We start from the raw sequence: 12,129 nt of genomic DNA on the forward strand, positions 1-12,129 counted from the left end.
CTGTGAATGCAAGACTTCAGAAAAATCTATTTGGTTTTATGTGACTGCTGACAAATGTGTATGTTTACATAGGGGAAATTCCAGCTCGGTGGGCTGCAAATGGGTACAGGATTTCACCCAAACACTTAAAGAGTATTCAAGGCATTGAAATTAAAATAGTCAATAATACATTTAATTTAATATGATTCATTGCCATTGCATGCAGAGAATAGTACTCATTTTCACGTGGAAATCAATGAAAAGCTTCACTTTTATATTTCCCTGAAGTGCAGTTTCCAGACTGGTGTTGCAAGCAGATAAAGGGCCCTGCTTTGGAGTCAGGCTCTGCCCCTGGACGCGTAGGGGACTCGCTCAGCCGCTCTATAGCATATTTCAGATGCAAGCCCTATACAGTCATGACGTGGAATAAACGAGAGCTTTCTACAAGACACTTAACAGAGAAAGTATTATAGTTATTGATTAAAAGAGAAAACAACATTCTGATTACATGTACAGTACAGTGGCAAAGTGATTTTATACAGTACACACAGGGACTTTGGCTTAAATTTGAGGATGAGATATTTATTGCTTGTACAGTTGTGTGATAAATTATTGGCAAGTAGAAGCACAGATGGCTTTCCCTTAAGATCAGGCATCACATGCCACAAATTATCTGGGAAATTGTCATTTTAAAAATAACTCTGGAACAAGTGCCAAGCTGAGAGGGATATCAGTGTCTAATAAACAGATATAAACACAGCAGTGCCCAAAACTAAAATATATTTGAATTAAACTATGCAGAGAGAGAGTATATACAATTAGCACCTATTCTCTAGCTGTACAAATGGAAGATTTTCATACTGTATTTCTTCTGTCTCTTTCTCGTCAGGAAATCCAAATAATGTTTTTGCTGCATATTTAAGTCGCTGTGGAGTTAATGGCTTGAATAGTCGTGTTGGATTCTTATGTTACAGCTCCTAAAAAAAAAAATCATACCGGAAGAAACTTAAGCACAGTTACATGCAGGCAATTTTTTTTAACTGGTTTTCAAGGTGGTGACATATTTACACCCTGAAGTGTCTGAGCTCCGATGCAGCCATCACTTCTATTGTCTTCTCCAGCAACCACATGTGCTTCACACCTTGGAAAGGCAAGATCCTGGAGCCTGCTGAAACACATGGGCAAAATTACACCCTGCATCTCACGGCCATGGCTGCTTGCTCAAACCAGAGTGTTTGTTAGGCTGAGGCGTGTGGCTGGGCAGACTGGGGCAGCCCTACGCTCTCCACTGCCGTGCAGAGATAAGGGGGGGAGCGGGTTGTGTTTGCTTATCGCTTGCCCTCCTCCTCAAGGGGTGAAGGCCATCATGTGCGAATGAGGAGAGCCAGGGCCCTGCCGGCCGCCCCCCCGCCCCCCCGCCAGCCATCACCTGTCCCAGCCTGTCCTCCTCTCACGCGCTTATATGGGCACGGCAGGATGGCATCTTGTGACGCTGCGCTGCTAAAAACAGCCCCAGCTCCCTATGGCCCCTCGTTTAAACAACGTCCTCCAGCCAGAGCAACCCAGAGAGCCTCTGATCGCAGCACAGCCTTGGACTTATTTCAAGGGAAATTAACCCGGAAACCCCTCCTCGAGGCCGTGATCCTGAGCGTATGCCCCTGGAAAAGCTAGGGATGAGCACCTCCCTGAACTACAAGTCCTTCTCCAAAGAGCAGCAAACCATGGATAACCTGGAGAAACAGCTGATTTGCCCCATCTGCTTGGAGATGTTCACCAAGCCTGTGGTCATCCTGCCCTGCCAGCACAACCTCTGTCGGAAATGCGCCAGCGACATTTTCCAGGTAGGTTTCTTCCCACAGAAAGCTCTGCTTCCCAAGTAGCACTGGCTGAAATGAATGGAAAAGCAGATTTTTCATGTGTTTTGGTTGATTGCTTTTAAAAGTCGGCAAGACGGGGCAGGGGAGTGATTTAAAGCAGAAGCTGAGTGTCCCCAGGGGCCAGGGCTGAGCTCACAGCAGATTAAAGTGTCACCTGTTGGCTGCGGGGACATGGCCGCGTGTGTGAGCTGAGGAACCGGCCCCTCACCCTGCAGTTGCCAGGTGCTTTCCTGGGGGTGGTTTTTGGAGCTACCCTCTCCTTGGGCATATTGACAAACAGTTTCCTACAAGCGTGTTTTTGCCCCCGTGCTTTTGAAAGAGGTTTTCATGGGTTTGCATGGCCTTACTCACCTCTCCTTGTGCTGCTTGGCAAGAGCAGGCCTCCAACCCCTACCTGCCGACGAGGGGAGGCACAACCATGGCGTCGGGAGGCCGCTTTCGCTGTCCCTCCTGCAGGCACGAAGTGGTCCTTGACCGGCATGGTGTCTACGGGCTGCAGAGGAACCTGCTGGTGGAGAACATCATCGACATCTACAAGCAGGAGTCCACAAGGTAACGAGTGAATGTGTGCCCTTCAGAGGAGGTTTGCCACAAAAGCAGACGTGGCTTAGGAGACTGGTGGCCTTTGGTCTTTCCGTTTAGCGCACATGAGGTTGACTTAGTTGTTTTCTCTCTTGGAAATGCGGAAAGAGATCGTGCTGCCATGCATGCCTGTCTGCTGTGCAATGAAGTCAGCTCTTGCTAAGCACAGAAACCCGTATCCAAATAGATGCTGGATTTCCTTGCTGCCACTTATAGCAGAGGATTGTGCCATGCTTATTCACATGAGCAACACTCACCCATGCAAGCAAAGCCCTACTGACATGAATGGCTACTCACGCAAATAAGGGAAAAGTAGCTAGGTTCACATCATTTATTTTAAACAGTTCAGACAATTCTTATTTGTCTCTAACCTGTGCATTCTCATACTAAAGTAGAGAAAGAAATTTCAAATCTTGTTAGAAAATACTGAGGGACAGACAGTGCAAGAAGAAGAAAACTGAATTTCACACAGAAGATACCCTGCATCATAATGTCAAATCAAAACTCAATAAAAATAATCTTCATTCCTGTCAGCTTGGGATATGAACTCATGAAATCAAGTCTTATTTAGGTCTCCATAAAAGAGAAGGAATAGCCAGAAATAATACTTATCAGTGCTGTGTGTCTGTGCACAAGAATCAGGGCCTCAGGGCAGAGGAATGGGTTAATCCTAAAAAGTAAGATTACTCCTGAATGTTAATTGCCTGCACTGGATGTGTAATGGATTCAGCAATAGAAAAATGTTGCGTTCTCATCTCTCTTTCCCTGGGATGGGTTGGACGCCAGTTACCACCATGGGGAACTTAATAAGGTAGGGAGGGAAGCTAAGCCTGGTCCCAGGCCACCAAGCAAGCAGCTCTCACCCAGGGAAGCTACCTTTTGTCACCAGCATGGATCCATAGGGCCGGTTTTATATGGCAAGGTGTTTTGTACACCTGAAAGAAGGTGTAATCCTGGACGTGCTCCCTGACAATCTTCCCATCCTACCCCAACAATGAACTGGGTTTCGCAGGGACAATGAGGTGGTGTTGCTGGAGCATGTGGACGCAAGTGTCGGAGCCCAGTGCCTGGGATGCCTTAGGGCACTTCTACCCTCCTCCAGCAGAGGAGGTCAGTTGCCAGCAGAGAGAATGTTTTGGAGCCCGACTGTGGCTTTGGCTATTCTTGGCTGTTTGAATCCCTTCGGGGACAGTTGTAGCTGGGCATAGGTTGGAGCTCCAAAGTGTCAGAGAGCATGAAGTTGGCTTAAAATTGTCCTTTCTGCTGCCCTTCATGCTCGGTGCCAAGCTACCCTTGTGTGTGTCATTGATACCCAAATATTATTTTAGTCAGGAAAATCTCGGAGGAAATGAATCAGCAAAGCTACGGTGGTGGACTTTGCTTGTGATCAAATAAGCTGGACATGTGCGTCTTCATGTCTTTCTTGGGTTTGGTTTTTTTCAGCTCACAGTTGTATTTAACTTAAAAAATAAAGAAATGCAGCTCCTCTTCCCATTTAGTTCATGGGCAATTGGAACAAAGTTCAGTTAAACAGAAATGTAAGAGATTTAGTAGACTTTTTTTAAATTCCATGAAAGTAAAAGACATGATGAATAAAAGGGGAGGATAGAAAAAATACAAATATGAACATATATTTGCTGAGATATTTGCCCGAAAGATTTGTTTATTTAGTTTGTTAAGGTGCTTATTTAACCTTCATGTATGTCCTTAGAATGAAAGCTATCGTCAGGGTTATGTAGCAGCAGCAATGCATAGCAGCATTATCTAAACTATTTGGCACTTTGTAGGCCTCAGCTGCTTATCTCCCTCTGCCTAACGTTCCTCAGGCTCCCATGAGAGTGTGAGCAAGATCTGCCACGTCTTTACCCAGTGCTGTCCCACTGAAACCAAAACGTCAAGGGAAATCAAGTCTTCTCCACTTCTTCCTTTTGTACCAGTCTGTTCCAAACGGAGCACTGGGGTCTGGCAGAGGTACATAAGAGGAAAGGCGAGATGTGACCTTTGCCTCCTTGTTTCTTCCCAAGACAACCCTTCAAACTGGCAGCACCTGTGATTTCCAGACAGGAGCCTCTTCCCCTCAAGTCCTCCTGTAGGTATAATTCACCATAACTGTGTGTGCCAGAATGGTGCCAGCTCCCAGCTGCATTTCACATGAACTTAGGAGAGTGAGCGGAATTCAGCTAGGGAGCAAGCTTTATCTCCTGCTTAGGCAAAAAAAAAAAATTATTTCAAAAATAGTTTTTTAGATTTGAGTTTCTATTTAGATTAAGGAATTGTTTTTTTTAAATAAAAGCTGGGGCAGGAGCTGAGCTATGGTGTTGGGAGGCTCTGCCTAAGCCTTCACATGCAGCCCCTCCTGTTACTAAAAATCACATCATATGGTCTTTTATCCAATTGCTCATCAAATTCCAGCTGATGGCAGCGTAGCCTGTTGCCCAATTTAGACTCTATTAGCAACACAAGGAAAGAATTCTTCAAGCAGGACGTGGCTCCTACAAAGCTTTAAAGGATGGCAAAGGACTGAACCCAGTGGAAATAGAGTTGGCTAAAATATTAAATCAATCTTTGAAAGTCTGTAGGCCACGGATTACCTGAACTATCTGAGGAACATCAGGGTGCCTGCTGCCACCAGGAAAGGATAGCAACATGAGGCTGTGACTTCTCACAAGATCTGGCAGCCTCTAACGAGCTCAGCTGGCTATTCCTGATCAAAAGGTGCTTTGGGCTTTGTTACCAGCTGCATCCTGATCAGGGAGGGTCGAGTGCTCTTTCTGCCTTGCACCTACCAAGGAGACCCCTAGGTACAGGCTGTCCCTGCAGACCCAAGCACAGATGGAGCAGTGTGCGCAGCAGCGTGCGCAGCAGGGACCAGGCACTGTGCTGAGAGCAGTGTATGTGGGCTCTGCAACAGTGGTGACATGCTGCTGGACGGGGTAGCCAGCACCACCAGGAGCAGCTATCCCTCACACCTCAGAGGCCTCGGCCAGAGCTCCCAAGGGAGAATGTGGCTCTCCAGGATGGGCTGCAGGGATGCCTGAGGACCTCAGATAAGCTGGGCCAGGGAGATGGGCTCCCTGCCCACAGGTCGTGAAGCAAGGGAGCCACAGGAGGAGCCCTGCAGACTGTGCAGCAAGAGAGATGAGGAGAGAGATCACCTGGATCTTCTTCAACTCCCCACCGAGACAAAGACCCAAGCTCACCTGCACCAGTGGTTTTCTTGGGCCAAGCATTCACGATAGTACTAGTGTAATGGAGCTGCAGGAATCCCTATGTCCATATGAACTTTTATGGTCTTCTCATTTTTCAAGCCCCATTTCTACCCTGGGTATTGATGGGCTTTTCACTGGTTTGGGGAGGGTCCATCATTGTTGTTGATTTTCAGGGAACACCTCCTCCAAGCTCACAAATGGTCTATCCCCATATACATGAACTCAAGCAATGGTGGCAGGATACCAGCTTTGATTAACAGGGAGCTCCTGATAAAAATAAAACATTAAAAAAGAAGCAAAAATAAGGTGGACAGATGACTCAGGAATACTTTGAGAAACTGCCCAAGCATGTACAGATAGAGTTAGGAAAGCCAAAGCCAACCTAGAACTGAATCTGGCAAGGGACATGAAAGCTAAAATGAAGAGCTTCTACAGGTACATCAGCAGCAAAAGGAAAATTAGGGAAAGTGTGGGTCCACCGCTAAAAGGAGCAGGGGCATCTGTGACAAAGGACATAGAAAAGGCCAAGGTACTCAATGCCTTCTTCACCTCGGTCTTTACTGGTAAGATCAGTCTTCAAGAGTCCCAGGCCCCCAAGACCAGCGGGAAAGTCTAGACCAAGGAAGACTTAGCCTTAGTGGAGGGGGATCAAGTTAGGGAATATTTAAAAAAAAAATTGACATCCTGATGGGAGGCACCCATGAGTGGTGAGGAAGCTAGCTGATGTCATTGGAAGGCCACTCTCAATAATCTTTGAAAGGTCGTGGTGATCGGGGTAGGTTCCTGAGGACTGGACCGGAAGAAAGCAAATGTTACTCCAGTCTTCAAGAAGGGCAAGGAGCAGAATCCAGGGAGCTATATGCTGGTCATCCTCACACTGGTCCCTGGAAAGTTGTTCGAGCAAACCCTCCTGGAAACTATTTTCAAACATATAAAAGACAAGAAGGTGATTAGAAATAGTCAGCATGGATTTATGAAGGGGAAATCAGCCTGACCAACCTGATAGCCTTTTATAGTGAGATGACTAACTCAGTGAACGAGAGGAGAGCAGTGGATGTTGTTTACCTAGACTTTCAACACTGTCTCCTGTAACATCTTTGTTGACAAACTGATGAAATAAGGTCTAGAGTGGACAGTGGACAGTGAAGTGGACTGAAAACTGGCTGAACTGCCAGACTCAAAGGGTCATGGTGAGCACCATGAAGTCAGGTGGAGGCCAGTCATTAGTGGAGTATGTCCAAGATTGATACTGGGGCCACTACAGTTTAATATCTTCACTAATGACCTGACTGAGCCTCATGCAGTCATGCAGATTCTCTCCATCCCCTGACCAGGTGAAGGCACTAGGTGATGTTATTGTACAGGAAGGGCTACAGCTGTCTTAGGGTCCTCAGTAAAAACACCATCAAAGTTGGATTCAGGATTTCAGTAGAGACCTTTCTGGATTTGTAAAAATCCTAAGGAAAACATGCTTTCTAACTAAACAGCAGTTTTCCTAAAGTCTTACCATGTCCTTAATTAAAGTGTGCTCCTTTATATGCCCAGCAACTTTGCATTTTCTCACCAAATCACAGAATCACAGAATGGCTGAGACTGGATGAGGCCTCTGGAGGTCATCTAGTCCAACCCTCCTGCTCAAGCAGGGCCACCCAGAGCCAGTTGCCCAGGACTATGTCCAGATGGCTTTTGAGTATCTCCAAGGATGGAGACTCTACAACCTCCCTGGGCAACCTGTGCCAGTACTCGGTCATGCTCACAGTGAAAAAGTGTTTCCTAATGTTCAGAGGGAACCTCCTGTGTTTCAGTTTATGCCCATTGCCTCTGATCTTGTCACTGGGTGCCACTGAAAAGACCTTGGCTCCATCCTCGTTACACTCTCTGTTAAAGTATTTAGATACCTGAAGGTATTGATAAGATCAAGGTCATTGTTAAGATCCCTCTCAACCTTCTCTTATCAAGGCTCCAGGCTGAAAGTCCAGCTCTCTCAGCCTTTCCTCACAGGAGACGTGCTCTAGACCTTTAATCATCATGAGGGCCCTTTGCTGGGCTTTCTCCAGTATGTCCATGTCTCCCGTGTACTGGGGAGCCCAGAAGTGGACCCAGTACTCCAGGTTGTGGCCTTACCAGTGCTGAGAATCTTCCTTTCCATAAAACATGCACAACACTCCACACATTAAGGTCCAAACCCAATTTTAACAGAAAAGAATAAGCCTGTAACAGTCAAACACAGGCTTAGCATCTCAAAGAGCAGAGTCAGAGAATGAGAGCACAAAGCTATTAGGCCATTTCAGCAACCTGCCGCTTCTTTGGTCACAAGCACATTTGTGACAAATCTTTTCTTCTACTAAAGCCATGCTGTCATTTTCCTATCGGCCACTCTTTAATCTCCTGTTTCAGGAGCAGCCACCATTTTAAACTCAGAGGTTGTGTTTTGACCTTTGCTACACCAACATAGACCTAGAGGATCCCCTCTGAAGTCAGGGAATGTTGTGCTAAAAATCTCTCCTTTTGCACAGCCTAGGAAGGAGACTGTAGATCTGTGTACTTCTAGTCTTCTGTCACTTTCTTCAGGGCCCCACTAGTTCAGGGAGTTCTGCCAGGTTTCTTCCAGCTCTTTGCGGCACCTTTGAAGGTTGGCTACTTCTGGCTGAACTTGCTTGACACTGTCACCTTTTTGCCCTGTGCAATGTGTCTTTTATGCTAGTGGCACCATTCCAGTGTCAAATAACATTCTAGTAGTTTCTGCTTCTGGTCTTGTAAATATTTGCAGGAAAAGCAGCTATTTCAGGCTTAATTAATCACTTTGAAATTCATTGTCTGTTATTGCCCTCACATGCGGGCCCTTCCACTGGTGCACTATAACATGAATATATTAGGCACTGTTTGCAGTCAGTGTAAAGCATTGTTTGCAAACAATGTAAAGCAGTTTTTGTGGTGGAGACACACCTCTTTTGACTAGCATTGAAATGATGCTGGATTTGACACATTGAGTGCCTTATGTAAATGTACGTTAGAAATCTGACCCAAATAATACAGGCTTCCTTCAGAAGCATCCATCTTGTTTTATTCTGCTGTAGCGTGTTATATTGCAGATTACAGATTTTCCTTACAAACCCTTTAAATTCCAATGCCCTCTTGAAATTAAAAAATATGAATGCATGAGACATTTTATTTGTTGCTTAATCTTTTTTTAAATGCATCTAATTGATCACATTCCGTTCCCTTCGGAAGAGAAAACCTGTACTTTGTCATTAAAAAGTAAATGCCATGTCCACTCTACCAAATTAAATTGAAAAACTCTGTTGTAATATAATCTAAAATAATTATTTTTCGATACATTTTTAAACTTGAATAGAGTGACTGGTTGCCTCCTTGCTACAGAGCTCTGCAGAATGGCTTTAAAAAGAATGTTTCCATGTAATTTCATTATATTCTATAGTTTGGGAAAATATTTTCTGTCTAATGATGAAAAGATATATTTCTATGATGCCATTGCTCCACTTGCTACAGGTAAGTCATAGTTCTCCTTCCAGATGGTAACAGAAGGGGATAATGGCTTATGCTGGAAATATTTAACATTGCTACAGTAGGAGTGGCAAACTTTGGAGGCTTGAACCCCCAGGCACACTCCCTCCATCAATCTACTGACCCTGTACTCTGATACCACATCCTCGCATACTCACATGCTTGCCACGGATGTGCTCAGGGTGCTAAGCCTGAAGCGTGGGCTCAGAAAAGCATCAGCCTGCCCACACAGACTGGACCAGAGATTTCACTTACACTGGGAACGTCAGTTAAGTGGCTCATTTAAAGGAAGCTACAACTAAATCAGTTCCTAAAATAGCAGGGATTGACTTGTGTGTGTATGGCTAAATCATTTTGGTGAAGAGAAGATCAGGACTGAGCTATAGTCTGGTGACAGTTCCTGGCTTAGCACAGGGGAGGAATGCTTCTTGTGTAACCCATGCCCTTGGTGACAGTTACAATCGAGTTACCTACTGTTAAAAAGTTTGATACTGTACAAGTTAGGAATGTGCCACCCAGCTAAAATTAATTTTTGTGAGACCATATTTTGGTTGCTGGCCTAGTGTAAAGGCCATAAAGACCCAGTCCTGTTTGATATTGACAGTCCTGACCTGGGCCTCACAAAGCTCATCAGCAGAGATAGAGAGTTAAGGGCATAAAGGTCCATCAATACCTACAACTCTTGCTTCAGATTAGTCCCCTGCAAAAGAGCTTTGCTGCATTAAGGCCAAGTGTCCAACGTTTTGCATGATGAACCCAAAAGAAATTACATATGTTTCATATTTCAGACAGATGTTAGATAACATGCTAATTAAAGTACACAAGTAGTCTAAGATCAGTCTTAATGAGGTTATTTACATTTTTAAATATGAGTGAGGGTTCAGTCACACGCCCAGCTGGAATCCTCATATGAAGTCATGTTGCTATATTGTCATCACATCCTGTTGTGTCAGGACATTAAACTGTACCGCTGTCTATTTAGTCATCCCGTGTGGCAGGTTTAAGTCTACGCTGTGTATTCAGGTCAGCCTTGGGCACTGCTATACGAATGTACCGTATTTCATGCTGATACCCTAAGTGCTGTCATCAGAAACTCATGGGCACCAAGCTTGTTTTAAACTTGTTTTCTTTTGCAGACCTGAAAGGAAGTGTGACCAGCCAATGTGCGAAGAGCACGAAGATGAGAGAATTAATATCTACTGTTTGAACTGTGAAATGCCCACCTGCTCCTTGTGCAAAGTTTTTGGTGCCCACAAAGACTGTCAAGTTGCTCCTCTCACAAATGTTTACCAGCGACAGAAGGTAAATATCTTTTTGTTTCTCATAGTCCTCCCGGCAACTGACAGGACCATCGACAGGAAAGTATTCCCATGGGCTTCCTGCGAGTTTCCAAAGGGGCCTGGGGATGCCTTTGCCATTCCTGTGTGTGAGTGAAAGGCTCACACAAATCTGTAGGAACTGTTTAGAAACACAGGAAAGTAAATTTATGAGAGATCACACAGAAAGATATTACAGTGTCCCAATTTTTGTTAGTACAGTGAGTAAACATTTTAGACAGTGATTTGATGTGAAGCTGAGGACCTTTCTTTTGAGGTTCCTAATCTCTTTTTTTCAGTGCTTTTAGATCAGAAAAACAAGTGGAATTCCAACACATGAACTGGAAGGAGAATAGACCATTACAAACCAAATAGTTATCTATCAGCCACTTTTGCCTTTCAGCATCCCATTTTTTAAGAAAAGTTAAGTGAAAAACCTCTTCCTGCAAGTGAATGCAGGAATATTCAATAGTTGGCTGCACAGGATGTACCTAACATCCTCTGCCCTTGCTGTCACCAGTAAAAGACTTGTTTATTTTTAATACAGTATTAATTTAAAACCTGACTCACTGGGTTATCCTCCTGAGATAAACAGCTCATTTTTCTGGAAGGCCCCAGTGGGGCAAGCAATCAGACAGGCCAGGTTTGCAATCCCAGCCTCCAACTTTGTCACACAGATGCTTGTGTGTGGAAACTACAAATGAGAAGTCACTTTAGGAAAGTAGTTACATATCATCCTTTTCAAGCAAAAAAGGAGGGAGAAGGGGGATAAGTTTCTTGGACTGAATCCATGCCCCCAGTGACTCCCTTTGCATGGAGATTTGCAAGCCGTGGTTTCCTTCCCAGAGTGCCTGTGGAAAGGGGCTGTCATGTCCAAGACTGGAGGTGTAACGCAGAGGCTACAGGATGCATGCTTCAAAGAATCCTTTGCAAAGCTGTGGAGGCCACAGACATGGTTGCCTCTGTCACTACAGCCATGTGCCAAGGGCCCCTCACCTTCCCCAGCACCCTCACCAAGTTCCCTAGGGACTAGCTTCTGTGTCTCTCCTCTTCTAAGGATACCTCACAGTCATCTCCATCCCCACACTCAGGCCATTTCCTTCTTCCACCGGTTTCCCTCATGCCAGTGGCTCAGCCTCTACCTTCTCCTCCTCCTTTTCTCCCTTCCCCTCTCACCACAGCCCCAGCCCCGGCCCCACTGCCCTCATGCCAGGGGGTCTGTAGTGCCCAGGTCCCTCCAGGTCCATTGGCCACCTCTTCTCGTCTCCAGGGCCAAGAGCCACAGTCCTCAGGGAAATACCACAGTGGCATGGCTAGACAGAGACACTAAAAAAACCAGCCCCTCAAGAGACAGTCTTTTCTCTCAACAAACCCAAAGGGAATATTTTGGGGCTTTTGAAACGTAGCACTTCAGACAAAAACATCTAGAAGAGCCTCCTAGAACAAAGTGCTTCCTCCTTTCCAAACCACAGTTTCTTCTGCATGAAAAGTTTCAAAATGACAATGTTTTCATAGTGTTTTGGGAGAGGAAACAAATGTCAAAGTACTAGCAGGTAACGTGTGGGCAGGTAAAGCTCCAATTTTCCATGGTTCTGGTGGAAAGAAGATGTTATGGCTCATTTGTCTCCTGCTCCCCGCTGT

General features: G+C 45.2%; 1 protein-coding gene across 3 annotated transcripts in view; it reads left to right on the plus strand.

The window, feature by feature from the left end:
* The first annotated feature begins 1,497 nt into the window (after window positions 1–1,497).
* The window catches only part of TRIM55 (tripartite motif containing 55), a 38,274-nt gene continuing 27,642 nt past the window's right edge, over window positions 1,498–12,129 (plus strand). For all 3 annotated transcript variants that reach the window (XM_052788168.1, XM_052788169.1, XM_052788167.1), the window contains exons 1-3: window positions 1,498–1,820; window positions 2,236–2,408; window positions 10,309–10,474. In XM_052788168.1, coding sequence (XP_052644128.1) covers window positions 1,632–1,820; window positions 2,236–2,408; window positions 10,309–10,474 — 528 coding nt within the window. In that variant the 5' untranslated portion in view covers window positions 1,498–1,631. The remainder of the gene's footprint in view (window positions 1,821–2,235; window positions 2,409–10,308; window positions 10,475–12,129) is intronic.

The sequence above is a fragment of the Harpia harpyja genome, chromosome 5 (assembly GCF_026419915.1).
Source record: "Harpia harpyja isolate bHarHar1 chromosome 5, bHarHar1 primary haplotype, whole genome shotgun sequence".
NCBI classification, from domain to species: Eukaryota; Metazoa; Chordata; class Aves; order Accipitriformes; family Accipitridae; genus Harpia; species Harpia harpyja.